A 24,078-nucleotide genomic window follows, 5' to 3' on the forward strand; every position below is an offset into this window, starting at 1 on the left:
ACCCAAGATCCATGGTCCACCTAAAATTCATAAGACAAGAGTCTCCCTCCATCCCATTTTATCAACTTTATTGTTTTTTTTCTGTTGAGTTATATCTGTCTTTGTTGTTTGAAACCCAAAGTCAGTTCTAGAAAAGCTTCCTTTTACTGCAAGTGACATATACAACTTTGGCGAAAACTCCTAAAGTGTTTAGGGAGAGGGGCCAGATGATATTGTGCAAGACAACATCCTCAGAGAAAGATGTGCTTGTGACCATGGTCTGGAATGCTTCTGCAGTCAGTCAGTATTTACCACGTTAATTTATATTTTCAAGGTAAAATTTTCAGCTTCACATGCTAACTGATGCTCCAGCAAACTCAGCAGGTGGAGTCTCACTATTGGGCTGGATTAGTCTAGATCTATTTTTTAATGTATTCATCACCTCAAGGATACATTCATATCAATCATTTTCCAAATTACAAGAAAGCAGTTGAAAAAGCTGGTACAAATTTTGTTTGGCAAAATACTAAAATGAAAAGTGCATTAATACAACTTTAGACTGAGTTTGAAAGCCCGGTTTCTGATTTCACAAAGATCTCATATAAGATGGATATTTTCAAAGACCACTTTGTAATAGATATCAGTAATGTACTTAATGATTTGCAAATCCATGTGATAGATTTACAAAATGATACCACACTTAAAATAGCTTGTAAGGAAAAAACCAGTTTGGTGTATTTCTATGGAAGTTTGCCTTCTGAAAACTACAAAGGTTTTTTCAGCAAATAATCACTATGTTTGGAAGTACATACATTTGTGAGCAAACTTTTCCAATGCTAAATTATCGAAAAAACAAATACTGTTCTCGGTTATCGGACATACATTTAGAGGCAATACTACACGTCTCTACTACAAAAATGCAAGCTAATGTACAAAAACTTGCAAGTCAAATACAGCAACGAAAATCTTATTGACTGTATTAACTAAAATAAATGTCGTAAAAACATACATTAAAGCTTTTACTTTTATACCTAAAATATTTGCATATAAATGTAATAGATGTACTTTACTTATTATAGTATACCTACAATACTACAGTAGAGTGTAAAGACATGTGATCTAAGTGCGGCTCGCGTAATATCCCAATGTAAACTTTTGGCCCCTTTACAACAAAAGGTGACAGACCCATGCTCTAGATGATGTGAAATAAATGGTGTGAATGGTCTTGGGGGCATTTTTGTTGGGGAGGAAATTTCTTGAAGAGTGTAAACAGTGAATGCGACCGGACAGCTGCAAGAATGACTCTGTCAATGCGTTAGTGCCAGCTTAAATCATAACTTATAGTCAATTCGAATAATTGGGTTTCTGGAGCTTCCGTTTGTTGCTGAATTAACTGGAGAAATGTGGGTTCATGTTTGAGAAATTGCATTCTTATAGTGTGTGATTTACACGTTCCCTCGAAGTCCTCACATTTTCCCTTTTTCTGGATGAGTGTCAATTGGTCATGTTTCCATCGGAAACTGGATAGAGGGTATCGTAAACTCCCACTATTGGTGCTAAAATCTTGTCGATAAACACTTTTATTTGATCTACCGGCATGTCAAAAGGAAAAAAAGCTTGCTGTTCTTAAATTTTGACATTTTCTTAGTTGTATCTGTGGATGTTATGGTGGGAGTATATTTTGGCTAGGCAGTAGGGATATGCAGAGCTGGTACTAGGAGGGGTGAAACAACCGAGTCAGCTGTCCAGGACTTGTCCAGGATAACAAAGCCTGGGGCAGCACAGCTGAAGGATTGCCAACTTTGAACAAATTTTTACAAATTTTTACTTTGATTTGGGCTTTTTTGCTTATATTTGAGTCGGCAGTGGCTGCTGTAATTTATATTTCTCCGGGCACCATCAAGTCTAGAAACTGTTCTAGAGATATATGAAAATTTTTCTGGAGGGAAAGGTGGAACTAACTATACAACGGATACCAGGTGTGAAAAATAGGGAAAATAGTGTAAAACGGGAAGACTAAACTGCTTAGATTATTTAGCTTAGATTAAACTTACTTAGATTATTCAAATGACTTGAGTGCTATAGATATAAGCATTATAAACATAATTTTTTTTAAGGTTTAGAGAGTTCAGGATCAAGGGTTAGATTTTTAAATTAATGTTGAGAAGACTGAGCCGCTTAGAACACTTGGAAGTCATAATTTTTTTTAAAAGACTTGAACTTTATGGGAGGGAGCATAGAGTGAAGTTGTAATAGATTGCGCTAGAGGAGGAGTGTAAGCAGCTCAGTTGGAATCAGGCGGCTTGGTGCTGTAGTGAGCTGTTAGCAACAATAGGGTATGAAAATATTACAAACATAGCAAGAATATACTCTCATTATGCTTAGTCTATCATTTAAAATATCACAATTTATTTCTTTTTAGATTTCTCCTTCTGAAGTCAAAAGGAACCTTTTCGAAAACAAAGTCACGCCATTCACTATTATTGGATCAGTCTCTGACTACAAGCCTCTTAATGAAAAATCTGGATTTGAAAAAGTGCACGTTTCGGAGCCGCAGAAGAAGGTAATCTTTTATTTCTTGTCTGTTTATTAAAAGAACCCTCCAAAATCTAAATAACTGTATCCACCATCTTTATGCTAAACACTCTAAAAAGCAGGAATCTGTTAACACATTGTTTATTTCACAGATTTCTTAGGAGATAAATGGCTACTAGATAACTTGCTAGATGAAAGTTGTTATAAAGCAAAGCGAGAAGCACTAGGTGAAAAATAGGTCTTGCTCTGTTAGAATTTGGCTTTGCAGCATTCAGTGGCCAGTTCTATTATATAAGTTATGAGCTTATATAGAAATTGTACAAATTATATAGAAATAACAAGGTGCACATGAATAGTCTAGTTAGTGTACCTCAAAACTTGTTGATTGTTTACATTCAGGGGGTAAACTATTTTTCCCATTTTAGAGTATTAGTGTATTTTCAAGGAGTTTTTTGGAAATATTTCTAAAAAATGTTTTTGGGAACCAGAAAAGTCAAAAGTTACTCAACCTTTAAAATTTCCTAGGCAAACTTTATTGGTCCTTATTAGTTGCAAAGTTTGTAATCCAGTTTTTGATTCTATTTTCTTTTTTAAATGGAATTTCACTATGGAATGTCGTTAAATTGCATTTATATAATTGCAAGTGCAGCTTTAAATTAGGCCACGATTAGCTTGAGAGGTTATTATAAGAACAAAAGCAAAAAAGAGGTTACAACGTTGTTAAATAAAAATAGAAGATTTTATCAAAAGAATTTGCCTGTTCCAGAAAAATGTTATATTTTCCTCAACTTTCAAAGTCAAAATAAAAGCTTTATTTGTTATTATATTTTATTACATTCTAGTAAAAATAGCCATAGTAACATTTACCAGGAACAATAACCTAGTGAGAAAGTAGTATCCCCTTTTAAGGTTTGAGCAGATACAGCCACTATTCTTATCTTCCTTTAATGATCTAAGATGACGAAGAAGATTTTACTGCGATCCCCTCAAGACGCTATTACGCTCACTTAGGCAATACTGTAGCGCACGTATATAGTAAACCTACGTAAAAGGGTTTGCCTGTTACATCATTGGGAATGTTTTCTAAGTGATGTCTGTTATGTCATAGGGAATGTTTTCTAAGAGATACAGGTGTCTGTTATATAATAGGTAGGGTTTACTTTGGTTGTTGTGTAATAGGGTTTGTTGAATTTCGGTTGTTACATAATAGGGTTTGGGGTGTTACGTAATTGGGTTGGATAGTCAAGAAGGGATGCTTTTTCAAAATAGATTTTATTCAAGATGTTTTTTCAAGAAGTTTTAAAACATCCCAAGACATTTTTAAGATATTTCTCTTCAAGATGTTTTAAGACATCCAAAACGGTTTTTTTGACATTTTTTTCAAGGCATTTTTCTTCGTGATTTCTGTAGTTCTTTCGTATTAAGGGAATTTTTACATGTGATGCGGATGATGTATTCATACGTGACTTTTTTTTCGAGCCCCCGAGGGAACCCCAGCTTGTAACTGAGAAGGACACACACATAGGTGTTACGTAATGACAATGTGCACATGGGATGTTACAAAATACATTAACATATTTCATTTTCTTTCAATGCGTTTTTCTCTTGGGAATCTTTATATTCAAAAGATTTTACGTCCACATTAGGATTTGAAAAGGCCATTTTCATCCTTTGGAGCTGCACCCTAGACAGCTGGACTACAAAAACCTTTCTAATATTTTGATTTGGGAAATAGGTTCTAGGAAATAACCAATTCCAAACGCAGGAAGTTCCCAAGTTCCACTGAAAAGAATGATTAAACTACTTATTACGAGTTCCCATATCGCTGTAATAACTGATATTCAGGGGGAAAATCGATTTCTAGTAGGTGCTTACATTTGAATTGCCCCTGCTTGTTAAGAAAGGCTATAGAGGGTATTATCAGATAATATTGGTATCGGAGGTTAAATAAAAGTGAGAGTACCATTATGGTTAGAGTATGATACAACTTGATACATGATCAAAAGTTCTCCTTTTTCCTCTTATCTACACGTAATTTTACACTTATATTAAGGGCATTCTTGAATCCGCATACCTATGTGCATAGGCCGCAAGATGCTTAAATTGCATTAGAGAAACTTATTGAAGTTTAATCCTGGATCAATAATCTAAACGATACAAACTTTTTTACATGCAAATTTTAATTAAAAACAAATTTACAAAGCATTATTAAAACAAAAAAAGTCAAAGCTCAACAAGGTCCGTTGTATTTTCTTCTCGGATCATTTTGAAGCCTTTTTCTTGTAATTTTGTTAAAAATTAAGATTTGTTTTTTTATTATTTTTTTTTGCGTTACTCTACTTCTCCTCCTTGTTAAGTAGGTTAAAATTAAAGTTGTATATTGGTTTAAAATTAATTGTTATTTTTATTGTTTTTTCTTATATTCTAGTCATGGAATGGATTATATGGAATTTTCACTGTTAATTCTGAACGACCAAAGGATCAAAACTTTGCTAGGTATGACCCGGTGCAATGGATTTTTCCTGGAAGCCTTGAAAGTCACGATGCTAGAGTTCCCCTGCCAGAAAAAATAAGGACTATGTCTGACTTCACTGTAGCATTCCAAAGAAGTAAGTTGAACATACACTTTTTTAGATTCTGATTTAATATTATTCAAGTATATTTAGCATTTACAGCTGCACCAGCTTTTAGGACCAAGACAGAAAATAAAATTGCAAGACCTTGCCAAGCTGAGATAATTTTTAGCGTCGGGACAAGGCCTGAAGAGGTTGAATTGTAGTTTTGGCATGTACATTTGATTGAAGGTCCGATTGATTATCTAAAATAAACTGGACATCGTGCGCAAAGCAAGGAGACATGCCTAAACAGAATGAAAATTGGAATCAGGCTTTATCTATAAGACTTCACAAGGATCTCAATCGCTAGCCTGTGTAACTCTGCTTAATTTTTTGCATGTATTCTAGTTCTTGATATTACTTTTGTCGCAGAGAAAGGCACGGTTAGTAAAAAAAATAGATAAAAATGTTTAACGTGAAAAACAATGAAATCCCAAAATGAGTTTTTCTTTCTTTCGATGCGGTTATCAGAGTGTCACACTCATTTACATTTGAGATATTAATAGTGTAAGTGGCAAGTATATATACCTTTCAAACTGAATAAATAATCCTTTGAAAATGACATAAAATAAAAACGAATGGTCACATGAACCTGACTATTGTCTGAGCTTGACTTGACCTTACTCAGTTAACTCTTTTTTAGTTGCATTTTCCTTATGCAATTGATCTAAACTCATTTTCTCTTGACTCTTTTCTTATTTACCTTTTCCTTATGCAATTACACTGCACTCATGTTCTACTTTATTTTTGATTTTCTATTCTATGGGGGAAAAAATCAGCTGAAGATAGGGGCAAAATTAAAACTTAAAACAAATTGATGTTATTCTATATACAAAGTCGGGCTACCCCTTCCACAACCCTCACTCTTTGCACTAAATGCTTAAGAGTTCCTTGGAAACACATCTCATTAAACATTCAACAGTCCCTGTGTTTAAGCAGTTTTTCTTATAGAAAAGTAACAAAAAGCTATACTTTAACGTAAAATGAGAGGATTGAGGATGGGACAGATATTTTTTTATTTTTCGTTGCTTCTTACGTTCAGCCGAATTTTTTTTATATATATTTAATTCCTGATCGGTTTTCAAATTATGCTGGGTTATGCTTTTGCTCTTCTGTTTAAAATTTTTTTTGGAATATTACCCTTGGATACTTTCCTCCCCATGAAAAATCTCCCCTTGGAAAACTACAATTAATGCATTATTACAAATATTGAAGACCACATGGAGGACAACTGTATTCAATCAAATTGCATATCCTCAGGTATTGAGGGATAAATAAACTTAACACTTCTCTGTTATGCAGATGATGTCCTTAATCTTAGAAATTCGATACAGTGTATCGAAGAAAAGTTCATCTTGTTTGAGAGTGAACATTTTAATGTGGCGTCGTAGTTTAACTTTAACAAATCTACGGTTCTTCTAAATGGGGTAATTTGAGTCCCAGTGTGTCAATCCCGCTGAGACGTTCTTTAGTAAAGCCAGGTGAATAACATGTTTATTTCAGTCTTCCCATTGGGGGCCATCTCTAAGGCAAACCCGTTTGCTACTGATTTCTCACCTTGAAAAAAAGTGTAGTGCGCTTATCTTCAGTTGTAAAAAAAAAATGTTTCAGTCAAATAAACATTGCCTAACTGTATAGTTCAATAGCACTACCAAACTTTCTGCACCCAGCCCCATTTCGGAAGATTTTCTCACGCACAAATAATCATAAACTCCTTTTAGTATATTGCCAGTTAGCAAAACTTATACTTCACTTTACCCCGTGGACCAGAAACTCAGCATTAATCTGCAAATATAAATAACACTGAAATACTACGCTCTATCGAAACGTATCTATTACGATACGAGCGTATCGATATCGAGCGTTATGAGCGCATCAATATCGAGCGTTCGATAGAGCGTATCATTAATACGCTCTATCGAAACGTATTTTAAAATGTAACCGCAAAATCAGCTTTCATCTTTGGTATCCCCTTCTAATACTCTGATGTCTAAAGTTGTGTGTATGTAACAGCTGTTCAGTGTTTCATAGGCGTTCATTATTAATTGTACTGCTAGACGTTGTAGGGTCTTCTTTTCTCTTATTCCCGTTTTTTTTTCTCTGGTTTTCTTTATCTTGTACTCCTTTACTGTGTACTATTTTTGTATTGTGTGACGGGTTAGAAATAAATAAATAAGCGATAAACATTAAAACATACTAAAAGAAGTGTTTTGTTTGGCTCCAATAAAATAATTGTATGAGATACGCCTTGTCAAATAAGAAAAAATCTAAACGGTTACAGTTTATGTTAGTTTGCTTAAATTTTAACCAGGTCAGAGTACAGACTTACACGAATCTAAAAGTATATTTTGAAAGGAGAATCTAAGTGTAGAACAAGAATTTTCCTAACGCACATCCGAAGACGTTTTTGGTTCCTATATATCAAAGTCAGTTTCAAAAGACTTTTATGGGTATCCAATATTTGATGTTAAGGCTATATATGTAAAAAATGAATTATCAAGAACTGAACTTTGATTGGCTGAAAGTTGGTAGCCTTTTTAAATATTACATTACATTCAATACTTCTAGCAAAAGTCATGAAGTACGATCCTGCAAGATTCAATTTTTTTGCTGCTGGTTCGACCTCGGAAGCTCCTCGACCTTTGGCTGACTCAATAGATGGTTATGACTTTGAAAATGATACAGAGATTAAAGGTGCATATTTATATTAACAAGTATTCAAATGTTCTTCTCGCTTCTTTTCGTTTTTAGCTGTACCAAGGATGTCATTATAAAGATTTTCCATTCCTTGAGCCATCTCAAGCTTGTTCAAACCTGAGAACGGCTATTTTCTGAGATTTCCTTTATTTTTTTCTTTTTAACAATGAAGTTTTTCTGCGTTTAGCCTGTTTTGGTTAGTGTTATCAAGCTTGATCTTGAAAATAATTAAGCGAAGCTATTTATTTTAATTTGAGAATGCTTTTCGTCCTTAAAAATTCAAATATTTAAAAGCTGGTGATTCCCAAACACACCTACGCCTTCAATGGGAAGCTATCCCCCCAGAAGTTCTCTGGTACCATTTGTTTTTAGCTAATCCGGTACTGACAATAATGGCATAAATATATATGGATGTCTGTTCTTTAAAATTTGGACTCCCTATTTTTCCTAGTTCTTTCTTTTTAGTACATATATATATATATATATATATATATATATATATATATATATATATATATATATATATATATATGTATATATATATATATATATTTATATATATATATATATATATATATATATATATATATATATATATATATATATATAAATATATATATGCTTCTAAGTTTGTGCTTAACCAAAGTCAAACAATCCAATTTTTTCGTTACTGTTTTTGGTGCTTTGAAGGGTCAAGATATGGTGATACCCGAATACAGGCAGTATTGCTGCTAGGTTCCACGTATTCTTATGCTAGGGACGCAAATTTCAAATTTCAAATTTCTTCATCCATCCCTCCCAAATACAAGCTTCTATTTTTGCAATCTTTTTAGATACCTCAACTGATTTTTAGAAGCTGTTGATCGCTTGATCAACAGCTTCTGGGGATAAATTTAATATGAAAAACTAAATAAATCAACTTAAATTATTATGCAAGTGCCTCTTTCCCTAATATTTTACTTCAATAGTTCCACTCCACTATATATATATATATATATATATATATATATATATATATATATATATATATATATATATATATATATATATATATATATATATATATCAAACAGTTCGTGGTAACGAACTGTAGTAAGGAGCGACCCGGCTCAATAGTAACCAAAACTCTAAAAAATGGAAGTTTGGTACCAATAGCTACATCAAAAGAATCACATTTTAATGCTGGTTTTAAATATATAAGTTTCATCAAGTTTAGTCTTACCCATCAAAAGTTACGAGCCTGAGAAAATTTGCGTTATTTTAGAAAATAGGGGGAAACGCCCCCTAAAAGTCATAGAATCTTAACGAAAATCACATCATCAGATTCAGCGTATCAGAGAACCCTACTGTAGAAGTTTCGAGCTCCTATCTACAAAAATGTGGAATTTTGCATTTTTTGCCAGAAGGCAGATCACGGATGCGTGTTTATATGTTTTTTGGTTTTTTTTTTGTTTTTTTTTCCCAGGGGTGATCGTATCGACCCAGTTGTCCTAGAATGTTGCAAGAGGGCTCATTCTAACGGAAATGAAAAGTTCTAGTGCCCTTTTTAAGTGACCAAAAAAATTGGAGGGCACCTAGACCCCCTCCCACGCTAATTATTTTCCCAAAGTCAACGGATCAAAATTCTGAGATAGCCATTTTATTGAACGTAGTCGAAAAACCTTATAACTATGTCTTTGTGGACGACTTACTCCCCCACAGTCCCCGTGGGAGGGGCAACAAGTTACAAACTTTGACCTGTGCTTACATATAGTAATGGTTATTGGGAAGTATACAGGCGTTTTTAGGAGGATTTTTTTGGTTGGGGGAGGGGTTGAGAAGAGGAGGATATGCTGGAGGAATTTTCCATCGAGAATTTGTCATGGGAGAAGAAAATTTCCATGAAGGGAGAGCAGGATTTACTAGCATTATTTAAAAAAAAAACAATTAAAAAATAAATGTGAAAAAGCTATTTCAGCTGGAAGTAAGGAACAGCAATAAAACTTAAAACAAACAGAAATTATTACCCATATGAGGGGCTCACCTCCTTCTAATACCTTGCTCTTTACGCTAAAGTATTTTTAGTAATTTCAACTATTTATTCTACGGCTTTTGTGATTCAGGGGTCATTCTTAATGAACTGGGATAAAATTTAAGCTTTAGTGTAAAGAGCGAGGTACTGACGATGGGGCGAATCCCCTCATATATGTAATAAAAACATGAGAATACAAAAGTTCTTTACGCAAGCTAATTTATAAGTTACGCATAAATCTTTTACCAATAAAAAGATTCGTAAAAAATTAAAAGTTCTAGTTGCCTTTTTAATTAACCAAAAAATCGGAGGGCAACTAGGCTTCGTCCCCCGCTCTTTTTTTCTCAAAATCATTCGATCAAATTATGAGAAAGCCATTTAGCCAAAAAAAAAAAAAAAAAATGCAAATTTCGTTTTGATTATTCCTCTGCGGAGAGCCAAACTCAAAACATGCATTGATTCAAAAACGTCCAGAAATTAAATTAAAAATACAAGTTTTTTTAACTGATAGTAAGGAGCGACATTAAAACTTAAAACGCACAGAAATTACTTCGTATATGAAAGAGGCTGCTTCCTCATCAACGCCCCGCTCTTTACGCTAAAGTTTTTTACTGTTTTAAAAAGAAGAATTGAGAGAAAGAGTCAAACTTTAGCGTAAAGAACGGGGCGCTGATGAGGAAGCAGCCTCTTTCATATACGAAGTAATTTCTGTGCGTTTTAAGTTTTAATGTCGCTCCTTACTTTCAGTTAAAAAAAACTTGTTTTTTTAATTTAATATATATATATAGATGTACCGTATTGCATCATACTCGATACTATAGCACTACGTAAATGAGCTGTCAGTGGCTTTACAGAAAGTATTTTAATGATAATTTCAAAAAAAAGTCGTTAAGACAGAACTTCAACCTTGTCTCACAAAATAATGCTCATTACTTATAATTCCCAATTAAATAGTGAGTCTTTAACTCTAATAAGACAAACCTGAAGTGGAAATGGGTTTTTGCTGGATTTTTGCTAGAAAAAAGATGTGATAGGACTTTCACTTTGTGACACACACACACACACACATACACACACACACATATATATATATATATATATATATATATATATATATATATATATATATATATATATATATATATATATATATATATATATATATATATTGAAAATATTATTGAAATTAACTGAAATTCTAGGTGGAAAATTATTCCATAATAAGTTGACGACATCTACTGCTGGTAAAGCAATTGCATCTGTTGTTGTACGCTCTGCTCAAGACTATGACGGATTGCAGAAAATTGTTGATGTTGTATTGAGTATTGGAGACAAAGCCAAGTGTCTGAAATTCAGAAGACAAAATCCGGCATTGTCAACGTTTGAATGTGCATGTAGTACTTGCCCTGTTCAAGCCCGTGCTTCTTTAATTTTTGGTAAGAATTTCATTTTACATTTTAAGACCGCACTGGATATCCATAATGTATGACAAACAAGAAAAGAAAATAATATGATCAAGTAACGAAAAAACAAAGGTAATACCAGCCAGTAGAAAGAAAAGAAATGAAAACGACAAAAGCAAATGTTTTGGGAAGGACCTCCCCCAAGCTGTCTTACAGTCTAAAAAAAGAGAAACAAAACACAACGTTTTTAATTAAAATAAACCAGAACAGATGAGACACTCTATAGGTGATGAGAGACTTATCTGCTCTGTTTCTGTTTTTTTTCAAAGGTTAGTTTTTCCTTCTCTTTTTTTTAGCACTAAAAAGGGCTTGGTGGAGTTGCTTGCCAAAATTATTGCTTTTGTCATTTTCGCTTCTTTTTTGTCCCCTGGCTGATATTACCCTTGTTCTCTCAGGAATTTAGTTTTTTTTCTTTTTAATACAAATTGAAGTTAAAAAGGGAAGTATTAATACATCGTAGCGTTTGTAAGATTTTCAATGCTTTTGCAGTCTATTTGAAGCTTTTTTTTTTGCTATATTATATTTTTTTTTTGTTTTGTTTTTACTGGCATTCGGTTGTGTTTTGGTCATAAGTGAATCTTCATACTTTTGGGTCTGTTTGTCTGTAATCCTTGTTACAAACCATTCTTGTCATCCAAATAATTCTGTTTTGACCCCAAGGTCAAGTGTAGTGAGAAGACATTTTGTTGGAAAAGTAAAAAAAATTCATACGAATGGACTAAACGATAATTAGGCTGTTATACTGATTGTGTTTCAAAATTCTTTTTATGAGGCAATCGGAAAAGGTGACAGAAAGGGATACTTAGTTTATCCAGAATTGAATCTACCGACATGATAAAAAGCGTTTGATCGATTTTCGACTTGTCATGACGGTGTAGAGGTGCTGTAGAACCAAGAAATGCACTGTGATGACCAAAAGGTGGCAAAGTGATTGAGTAGGCTATGGCATGATAAACAGATAATTGATAATCAAACATGACCTTTACTGTCATGTTTTTTTTAAGAAGAGACTCTTTATTTGGTGTTTATTTTATTTTAACCCCGATGTAACGGGCCATGGAGCCTTGAGAGTTATTGTTGTCTATTTAATAAACTAAACTGAACTGAACTGAACTGAACTGTATTGGCTTGCAAATCACTCGATGCTGCAACATGAACCAAGTTTGAAGTTTGTAAGACCCTATAACATATGAAAAATCACACATTTAATCCAAACAATCAAGAAATCGCTCAATATACCCTTAGCTATTGTAATGCTTTTGTCTTTCGGTATGTTGCGACTGAAGACTGTACTAGCCCAACGGTCAACTGCCTGGATTGAATCTTTCTCGGGGGTCCTTAAACCTTGTTAAGGGGAGCCCGCCGGTTTCAAAACACCCAGTATTAGCAGCAGCCGGCGTAATATCGGTAACACCACAGTCGACCCGAATGCCTAGGCAAGTATGCGCTGGTCCTAATCGAGTTCAGGTGGACAGCTTCACCTACCTTGGTTGTATTATTAGTATAGACGGTGGGAGCAGTGAAGATATTAAAAGTAGAATAGCCAAGGCTCAGGGCGAATCGAAAGCTACAGTGATGACAGTGGTCAAATATGGTTCTGAAGCATGGACTTCAGATTGTGGATGAAGTTCAAGAATGTGTTCAAGATGTGTTCAAGATTGGTGAATGAAGATTTGCTAGATGTTTTCCAGAGAAATGGCCTAAGGATTGTTCTGGGTAACCGGCTGACTGACCATATTTCAAACAGTAGAATTTACGAAAAGTGTCGTTCAATTCAGCTTTCAGGGCCGATAGTGAGAGAAAGCTGTAAATGGCTAGGGCACGTTCTTCAGATAAAGAATGACAGATTGTCTTAATTGTTCTTTTTAGCCAACCATATAAGGCTGAACGACAAGCAGGGTGTCGGTGGTTGGGGTGGGAGGATGTTATAAAGAAAGATTTAATGGAAAAAGGAACTTTCTGAGAGGTTTTAAAGAGGGAGAGTTAGAATAGATTGGGATAGAAGCACAGCTTGTGTAGCTGTGTTGGCTTCAGGTGGCTTGGTGCTGTGGTGAGTTCTTAGTATTGGTAGAAGTAGTTTAAATGTTTTTCAATTCTTCTTTGGCAAGATTTTGCCCTCCCAAGTGGGTAAATTATTGCCAGAATTTTTTCCTTATCTCTTCCGAGTAATATTTAAATTAGCAGCTAGAGAACCATGCTACTGTTTATCAATTATCCTTATTTTTTTAGGTGAAGGGGAAGGATGTAATGAAAAATTAGCAGAAGGTGAAATCATTTATACTAGAACTGAAGAGCAATTAGCCTACGCCGAGACATCACCCGAGTACAAGGCATGCCAGACGGATATGGAGCAAGGAATTATGGCTAGTCAAGATTGTCACAAGGCTCGTATTCTTGCTGAAACCTATGATAAGATGTCAATAAGGATTCCAGGGTTCAATAAGGTAAACAATAAAGCAGTGATATCCCTCAGGACTCACAAAATCTGTAAAAAAAATTCTATATAGGATTAAAAAAAAACAGCTTGATCCCTTTTAAAATCAAAAATACTTTAAAATACTTTTTTTCTTCAAGTTATAAACGTAATACACTTAAATTCAGAGTGATGCAAGTAAGCATACAATATTTGAAGTAGTAGCGACAGTTACAAAATAACCGACAAATTATCCATCCACATATCCGACATAACATGAATGGATTATGTGGGGAATTATAGCCAGGCTTACATTAACATATCTATTCATCCTGTAAATCATAATTAATGTGTCTAAAGATATCAGAGCAAAAGTATTAGTTCTGGCAATTAATAAAATCGTTTTTGCTTTGATTGAAAACTGTGCATTTTAGGCTCAATAGAAAAAAAAATCGTATTTCCTCTTTGAAAGGACTGGATTCCCAGTCTCTTATGAATTTTAATTGATCATTCATTGATCCTTTCTATTTTCTCCGTTCTGCTTTTTTCTTCTAGTAAGGTTTATAGTTTAGAGCTATATGATTATTGTGCATACATAGGGAAAATTTTCACCAAATGAGGGCCTTTTTACAATCCAGGATACCTAGAAAGATACACTTTAGAAAAATACAAGCACATAGCCAGGGTAGTTCAGAATTATTTATTGATAGAAAAGTAAATGAATTAAAACGAAAAAGCCACAAAAAGAGGTGTCAGACATCCTATCTTAAGTGATTACAGGCTTTTATATTTATGAGTTTATATTTAATATTTGTATTCGCTTACAGAACAAAAACTACAAGCTATTTTATTTGGAGCATTTGCTTATTCAATTAGCCAAATTGCCGATTCTTATCCCTTCTATTTTATAGCTAAATACTCTTCACGATATGGGCCAAATTTTGAGAAGGATAAACCAATTTTTTGGAATGAAATTTAAAACAAAACAAGTTGAAGATGATGGAGCCTTTTTACAAACCGTAACGTTTACTCATGATGGCAAAAGCTTTGATGTCGCTACAAGATGGTAAGTAGGTAGTTTTAGTACTACCAGTGTTACTCAAGCACCTTTTATTAGAGATCAATTTAAATTGATGAAGTATCAAAATTGTAGGAAATTTAAAGGAATAGCTGCTAAATTAAAGAAAATACATATAAAAGTGTCTGAGTGGGAAAGTAAACAAGTAAAAAACGAATTCGCTTTTTATAACTGAATTAACAAGACGCAGGATATGCTTATTAAATTCTTCGGTTCCCTGATTTACAGTCAAGTTTTCTTGTCGCTAAACGGTTTTAACCATAGATTATTTAATTTATGTTGAATGAAAATCTGTGATTAGGTTGAGTAAAAAGTTAGGTTAAAAAGAATAATGATCATTTCAGAGTAGTATTAAGCGGTTAAAAGTTTTATCATTAAGTATCATTAACATCACAATATTTCTGTACTAAATCTACGCACACTGAATGTGTTTCTCAAACAGTGTTTAATTTTAACTGAAGTCAGCATTTAAGGGTTTCTAAGCCTGTTGATCACAAATCTGGGCTAATATTTTCAAATATACCACGAGGACATAGACCCTCTCACTAGATCTGTATCCACAGGTCGAGAAGGCATGATGAAACCCTTTTTTAGAACAGGAGTGTGGGGTATGAGTTGGGATAATTGTTAAACACGGCAGCGGAAAGTTTTTGACATGGCCAAAAAGTAAGGACACAGATCGGGTCAGGCAGAAAAATGGTCATTACGTTTCCCAATGTTTGGAAGTATTGAGAAGTAGCTTTTATATTTTGTAGGGGAATACAAAGAATTGAAATTTAAAAAAAAAGACGTTTTTGGGGGACGTTTTATTAATAGAAATAATTGAATAAGAATAATAAAAGAAATAATTTGTGGGAGATTTGAAAGCTAGTGCAGTTACGGAGACTAGGGTTAAGCCATAGAGGTCCTTTTTTGTAGACTTATGTTGTATTGAACTTACATATTTACCCACTAAATATTAACTGACGTCACTTGTTGTTTAGTATCTCGTTTTGTTGTCACTTCCCTTGCTGGCTTTTGCAGAAACAGATTGTTATTGTTATTACTTTCATTCTAACACATAAGTGTAGCCTTAACGTCAGGACTTTACCTTGTGTTTAAAGAAAGTGATATGATTCTAGATCGTACTTGCTATTTCTTGTATTATTAGTTTCTCTTATATTTGTTGAGTTCTTATGGGAATAAAACAATAATCGCTCTGTACTACAACCACCAAATCCTTGAAAACCTTATGGTAACTTTCAAGTAACATTGTAAAATGTAAACACTGCTTTGACTTTGAGCACCGTAATATAAGTATTTATTTTAACTTATTTTGTACCTGATAAATTTAATTTTGCCTTTTAGTATTTCTCAAAAATTAAAGATAAAAATTTCCGCATAGTAAAGTTGATATTTTTGGTTCACCCACTGGTGTTTTCGTTTATCTCCGAAACACCTACAGGATTGGTGTTTGCTTACTAGCTCAAATTCTCCGCTTCACCACTCCACCCTGCTGAAATTGATTGCTTTTTTTGTGTTAATTTCACCATCGCCTTTAAAGCTAATTAAATGGAAAGTTTTTTTTTTATTTACATTAGTTCTAAATACATTTCTTTTTAGCATGGGTGAAGAAGTAACAATGGAGAATTCCAGAAACTATTTCAAAGGTGCTTTACCATTTACACCACGACAAAGCATTACCGATTTAATTGCATCACTCGGCGTAAGAGGAGAAAATCGTAAGTGTTTCCTTAAATTAATTACTAAATCTAGATTAGGATTTCTGTTCGATAGATGTTGAACTAAAAGAAAAAGAAAACGAAGATGGTTTTTTTTTTAGCCCTGAAGTTTAATTTTTTAACGCATTTCCTATCCAACCAAATCTGACTTATTGTCATGGCTAGATGTAAACATTAAAGACAAACGTCAAAAAATATTAATACTTATAAGGTAAATAGGAATGCTTAAAAATCCAAATGTAAGCTCACTAAAGTGAAAAATGGTAGACGTAGGGTGATACGACAAGGAAGTTTTAAATAAATGATTAAATGTAAAAAGAACAAGTAAGATGTTGTTTCAACCCAAAAAAATAAGAGTTTTAATAGTAGAAGAAAAATTCAAAAGTACCCAGGACATATGAGAGGAGAAACATATGTGAAATCTCAACATGCTGCCCAGCCTCACTGGTGTTTCTATCCAAATATAGGCAAATTATTAGTAACATATACTAAAAAATAGCTCATGGAAAATATCTGCTTTCTGAAATAACTGAAAAACGACTAATTATTTCTTCGGGCTTAACTATAATATTGTAATTGCAGCTTTATATTCTCAAAATAATAAAATCGCAAGTAATTGTTACACAGACTAGAATAAAAGTTGAATCGTCAAAAAGTTTATATAGTCTTACACCTGATAAAATGATTTTAGCTGGAAAAAAACGAAGATAAGAAAATTTAAATAAATCAAGAATCTAGTCCAGTGTCATAAATGTTTGGATATGGTGTTTCATGACCACATGGCTTAAATAAAGACAAAAAAAAAACTATTTTATATATTAGGCTCACTTTTCTCGAACGGTGTGAATTATTACTATAGATTTTAAAAAATATTACTGGTTGATAATCAAAAGCTGTATAATATATCGAACAAAACATTTTGTAAGTGTTTCTGTAACTGTAGCTTTTGTAATAATACATTTATTTTGTTCAAAATTTTGAACACTAATTTATTTTATTTATTTTCATCATGGATTGTACAAACAAAGGAAATGTTCTTCAATCCACTTTTCTGTTATCTTTGTTATAACGGTTTTTGCTTCTTTTTTATTGTTGCTGATATTTTGCCACAGTAACCAACTCTGTTCCATGTCATTTAGTCCAATTTGCTCTGATTAGTGTCGTCTAAATGTTGAATAGTTGGTTTCAATCTATGTAGTACGATTTCCAATGTCAAGTGGCTAGTCCTTGAGCTAGTACTCAAGGAATTTTTTTTATAATACGAGAATTTGAAAAGATACTCCTAAACTCGTTCGAGTTTATCGATGGTATTATAAAGAATCACAGTAGAGAAGGTTATTAGTATTTAATTTTGAATGTCTATTAAGTAACTGTAATTAGTCATGCAACATATAACCATATCTGCCTTTAATAACTCCTTCTCTCCAAGAAATTCGCTGAATACTGTGGCGATATACTGATTGGTCTGGTGCTATACAAAGTAACTGGTGTAGGTTATTGGCCTGAAGATTTTCAACCTATTTCTGATGAGGTTGGGAATGGGGACACGGGCCATGTACCTGTCATTGATTTCTTGTAGCTGGCTGGCTGATATTCGTTGAATTTGATCTAACAAGTGGAGCTATTGACTTTTGATCCTTTCTATGATAGCACAGAAGCGACGGAGGCGCTTACGGAGGTCTTCATTTGTTACCCGGTCTACGTAAGTAATCCCCGTTGTTCGATGGAGGCATTTAGAATCAAACACAGATATTCTTCGTTTATCCTCAGCATTTATTGACCAGATTTACTAGAGAACTGAGCGATGGGGATTATTAGATAATTAATTAAACGGACTTTTCAAAGATGTCCATAGTGCTTTCCTTTTCCAGATTGGTAGTAGGCCCCTGAAATTCCATCTAGCCAAGTCTTTGTCTAATTGACTTTGAGTGATAAGTGTTAGGAGTAACGAGGCTGCATAGCTAGACGAAAGAATTGACGTTTCCAACAGATTCTCCTTTAATTTATATCTGCACAGTTCTTGGCGCAGGGTCTATAGATACCCGCATAAAATTTATTTTAGCTGTATTAACGATCATCCCAAAGGCCTTAGACACGAGTTGATCAGTTCCTGCTTGTTTTATTTTATTAGTTTTCGCAGAATCATCTGCGTATGAGAATCTGTCAATTAGTTTCCTGCAAATCGTTGAGCGATCTACAGTTTTGCTTTAAGAACTGCTGCTTTAAGGAATATATTGAAAAGATGTGTAGATAAGAGAAAACATCTGCTGACGAAGAAATATTATATTGGTTTCTCTAGGTGCCTGAACCTGACCATTAAACTTTGAACACATGTCCTTAATCGAAAATATCATATTTTTAGGTACTCCATAGTATAGCTGAATATGCCAGAGCCCTTCAAGTTGTGCCAAGTCAAAAGCCTGCTTGAAATCAATTAAAAGTAATAGCAATCCCTTTGTGTGTTTGATGTATTTTTTCATCAGTTACAGAGCTAAGAAAATATGGTCTACGGTGGAGCGGTCCTTTTGAAATCCGGACTGACATTCCACTATAATATGATTTGTTTGAGGTTTAGGTCAATGAAGGAGTGTTTTTCTAGGCTTATAACAATAATAATAATAATAATATTAATTTACTTTTAAACCGCTTCAAAACAACAATACACAAGCCGAGTACTAGGAAAAAAGAAACATAAAAATACTTCAATAATACACAAATATAATGCACAATTACTAACTGCCAGATAATCTAATTAACGGGTGGAAAGAACTTAGAGAATAAACAGCATTATGAGTTAAACTGTATTTAATCTTTGGAATGACTCAGTAGTATCCGTAGCACCGTGTTTACTAATAATGGCATGATTACGGTAAGAACGAGGCAAAAAAAGTAAGGTATTTCAGGTACCAAAAGTACATCTCTCGAATTGGTTTGAGTTGCTTCCTCTAGAGCAGTTGATACATACCAGATATAAATAAAACGGAGTGATCACAAAATGTACTATAACGATGGGAGAGGGCTCGACGTGAGCAGCAACCACGATTTTCCCGTAGCCTATTTGAAGCTTTTGCTTAATGTCGACAAGAGCTTTTGCATGGAGCCCAGAGAGGGTACTGCAAATATAATACTTAATAGCAGCACTTAATATATATTTAATGGCATTCGCACATCGAACTGAAGAAGATACACATGGCAGTGTAAAACTGTAGCGGATGGTCTTATATTGACTGCCAGGTACTCACATTTATCAAAATTCAAAGTTAATCCAATATTAGAAAAAGACGAGAAACAAGATCAACTAAGTAGACCAGGCCTGATCTCGTTCTGTGAATCAACAATATATCATCTGCGTAAGCAACGCAGGAGATGCTGGTGGATTGTAGAAAACAGGTTGATTTGATATTTAGTCAACGCATGATTAATGCTTATTTTGAATAAATATCGGGATAAACTCCACCTGGCTGAAAGCCTCATCTAACAGGGATTTTTCCAAAAACACATGACTGCATCTTCAGTCTAACATAAGAATCACCATATCTAAAACGCAGCAATGAAATAATTGACGAATTGACTCCTGATACAGCGAGAGAATGCCAAAAACTAGGCATAGTAACCAAAATCAAATGCCTTAGCTAAGTCAAGCATACAAATGTAAAGTTCATGACCGTTGGTCTGAGCATCCTGTAATGGAGTAGCTGGTGTGCGTTGAACATTTTGACAACCAACAAGTGATTTGAAACCAAACTCATTCACATAGAGCTGACAGTTTGTATTGATATGTGGTAGAAAAATATGTTGAAATACCTTACTTAGATTGCAGACAACTGTAATTGGTCCATAAGAATTGAAATTCAAGGAGTCTTTCCTGGGTTTCGAAATAGAAGTGACAGTTCCGCATAAAAACCAATCTGGAAAAAGGGAAGATAACAAACACATCTGGCAAAATAATTGTAAATGTGAAATCAAAGCAACTGACTAAATTCAAGTGATTCACACAAATACCATGAGAGTCCACGCATTTAGGTCTATAGCATTTAGAACAATCGCAAGGGAAACAGGAATAACGTGTTTTTGTTGGACATTTGTTGGCAAGATCTGTGTAGAAACAATGCACATCATAATTAATTACATAAAAAATCCCTTTATAATGATTTAGCTAAGCGTCACTAGAAATACAAACACCACTGTCAGCAGACCAATTCATCTTGGTTGAATTTATATCACATATCCACTGAGCTGCATTTTTAGGAAACTCAGAGATGTTATAGTGAACACTGCGCAAATACCGTTTAAAATACGGCTGGGACCTTTGTTTTGAAATAAATATTTGTCCTCTCTTTGTTCGGCCAAAAGCGATCCACATCCTCAGCTACAATTTAGCACGGTTCTTGATGGCTTTTAATTCAGGATCTTCCTTTCTAATGGAGCTACGGGTATTAGAACGCAGAGACACAGCAACTTCTTCAGCACGTTTTAAGCACTCAATGATACAGGAATAATAGAAATTGAAATCAAAATGAGCTTGAGATGAGAAAGTACCAGTACATAGCAGGTAGAATAGAACTCGGACATCAGTAAGGTGTCCAGCTAGAATAGTAATATATAAAACTTTACTACCATTCGACCAATCCCTTTTATAACACCGCTTCTTTGCACTTGTGCCTACCAAATTATGGCTAGTCTGATTCACAGATAGGGTAAGGGCTAGAGGTAAGTGGTAATAACCTCAATCATCTTCATCTACACGTGCACTGTCGAAAAAGATGTAGCACTAGAGTAAATGCAATGGTCAGCATTTGATAAAGCCCCACTATTATGATTGTAACTGTAATAAAGATCTTTTTCCATGATTCGATAGTTATTTGGGAGGGAATCTAAGACTAAGTCATAGACTAAGTCGTAAGCGTAGACTGGCTAAGCACATCACAGTTAAAATCACCAATAAAAAGCCATTTGTGGCCTTGCTTCTCTATGTCTGTGAAAAAATTCTTCACAGAGGGCACGCACTGGAAAATCGAATGAGGGAGGCAATGTGTTTTAGGTTAAAAGGCAGGTAAACAATGATGAGCACACACTCACTGTTTTTTATCGCAATGAAATTATCATTAGATTTATAGAGGGAAGGCAATAGATCCAACAAACTTTGCTTAACGATGCAAGTTGGACTAGCAGAGGGTCTCCCCTTGGTGCAACAAGTGTTAGCAGTGAACACATAATACGCAATGCTCCTTCGCAGAGAATCAACACTGACAGCAGAGAGAAGATGCTCTTGAAGAAACAAAAAGTTATAGTCTGACATTATCTGGTTAGTTGTGTAGTCCTTATCTATAGTTCCACTAGTATTAAAGGAGCATAAACTTAAGTCTCTCGATTCAATCAATTAGGGATGTTATATTTCATAGACATGACTTCACGAAGGATACGGTATTTAAGACTAAAGGACACATGGGGGTTACCGCAGTTGGAACATTTTGGATTCTCTGCTTGAAAGGGGAAGAGCTAAAGGATTCTTACTGCCCAGCACAACGAGAACAGTGCACAGGCCTGTCACTGTTAGATATTGTACGATTAGGAGACTGACATTTGTAGCAACAATGTGGTAGTCTCACAAATACCACACATTTGTTATGACAAATATGATAACAAAATCGGGCTGGTTCATTTGTTCATTGTCCTATTTTCACAAAAATTCAAGAATATCATTTATATGCCTAAGGTTGGCCAGATCACCTTTTCGTCCCCTTCAACTTTGGTTAATAGAGGCACAAGACCAGAGTTTCGCTTTTGCGCTCTTTATGACATACTCATCAAAAAAGCCAATTGCATGTTAAGCAACAGAGTCATCATCAATTCCAGCTTGGTGATTCACTTGTAAACACTTCAGCACGGGTGGATAAATATAAGTAGTGGAATTTCTTATATAATCTGATTCGTTGGTTTTTACCATTTGGTAAGCAAATCCAAACTCACAATCTTAAATCAGACCAGAAACGCGCAAATAATCTATACAACAGAAGCCAGTGTTAATAACTATTGCCCCAATTGTATTAACCGCACAGAAACTGAACGAATAACCCGAATCATTACTGGCTTTATAAATCTCGCGGCAGAGAGAATCTGTGGTAAGTGCGTATACTCGAATCGCCTATCCCCAGCAGTTTAAGGATCTAAAAATCCAGTCGGTACTAAGAAACTTGATGTTCACTGTCCCTCCCTTGTGCAAAGTCTATATCTGAAGACTCCAACAATACAAGGAAAAATGGTTTGGCACACCTAAATTGAATCTTGTTTAAATGCAATAACTAATTATTCAAGATATAAATGTTTTCACCTTGGACTTTGATACAATACTGACATTAGTGGTATCTAGTTATTACAGTTAGCATTTTTCTCCCTTTTCTAAAAGGGGGACAGTGGTAGCTCTCGCCCAGAACCCACGAAAATAGCCATTTTCCCTAACATTTGTTTTGATTTTGTGGTAGATATCTATCAATTCTTCTGGTTCTTCCTTTTCTGGTTCTTCCTTTTTAGAGTCTTCCTTTTAGACAATTCACAGACTTTCTTGTAAATGAAGTGGCTGTCTCCTTTCTGAATGGTTTCTTGAAAATAAATACACTTGTCATTACTGTCACAATGCTTTTCGATTTTTTTCCAATAGTCGTTTCAGCCTCTTGTATTCGCCCTAATTCTGTCTGTCATATTTGTTAGCAAGGACACCCTTCTATTTACATAGATTTGTTATTTTGGGGATTATCAGAGTGAACCTGAATTTCCATGATCTTCCTAGCCGCTTCTCTGATGATGAATACACTCTCGTTGACCAATCGCTCTTTGTCGTCTTAAGTGTGGACTCCTTTAGGCTGGATTTATGACAACCTATTTGTGAGTGTTGTTTTAAATTTGTGTCTTGTTTCTAAGTTCTGGAAGAAGATCCACACAATATATTGGAAAGTGTTTTTTTTAGTCTATTGGTGTTTCTGAAGTCCAATACGTAGTTAAGACATGACTAGAATGTAGTCTGAATTGAAGTCATCAGTTTTGGAAACTCGGTTTAGTACTGATGATTTCTACCGCTTGCAGACAAGTATAAAGCCAGTCATATTTGCTTTGTGACTGTCTGGAGAAAATCATGTGACTTTTGTTCTTTGGTGAAAAAGTGTGTTTGTGATAAACAGTTCCACATCTCGGCAAAAGTCAATTAGATTTTCACCCCTTTGGTTTTGCCACACATGTCCGAAATTTCATTTGATTCATTCATTTGTTTAGCTTATGAGGGTGTTGAAGTCTCCAATCAGGAGCATAACATCCTTGTTGGAAATTTTATTCATGGTGTGCTGGAGCTAGGCGTAAAAACCATTCGCTTCTCCCAGATCACTCCGGGACGAGCCCGGGGCTTAAACTTGAAAGATAAACATGGTGGAAATGAATCCTTGGAGATGGATGGTTATGATCCACATGGAGATTCGGCGTGGTCTATCGTTTCTGTTCTAGTTAAGAGGAGGTGAGTCTCTGAAAATCCAGTTTTGTCCCAACATTAGTGTTAGGCTCTTTTTGGACTAATCCTAT

The 24,078-nt window shown here is 34.5% G+C and overlaps 1 protein-coding gene across 1 annotated transcript in view; it reads left to right on the forward strand.

The window, feature by feature from the left end:
- LOC136033813 (uncharacterized) overlaps nt 1–24,078 on the forward strand; it is a 129,835-nt gene that overhangs the window by 97,112 nt on the left and 8,645 nt on the right. The window contains exons 16-22 of the mRNA XM_065714727.1: nt 2,402–2,542; nt 4,943–5,123; nt 7,698–7,823; nt 11,040–11,273; nt 13,530–13,744; nt 14,625–14,779; nt 16,394–16,512. Of these exons, the coding sequence (XP_065570799.1) occupies nt 2,402–2,542; nt 4,943–5,123; nt 7,698–7,823; nt 11,040–11,273; nt 13,530–13,744; nt 14,625–14,779; nt 16,394–16,512 (1,171 nt within the window). The remainder of the gene's footprint in view (nt 1–2,401; nt 2,543–4,942; nt 5,124–7,697; nt 7,824–11,039; nt 11,274–13,529; nt 13,745–14,624; nt 14,780–16,393; nt 16,513–24,078) is intronic.

Source organism: Artemia franciscana, chromosome 12 (assembly GCF_032884065.1).
Source record: "Artemia franciscana chromosome 12, ASM3288406v1, whole genome shotgun sequence".
Classification (NCBI taxonomy): Eukaryota; Metazoa; Arthropoda; class Branchiopoda; order Anostraca; family Artemiidae; genus Artemia; species Artemia franciscana.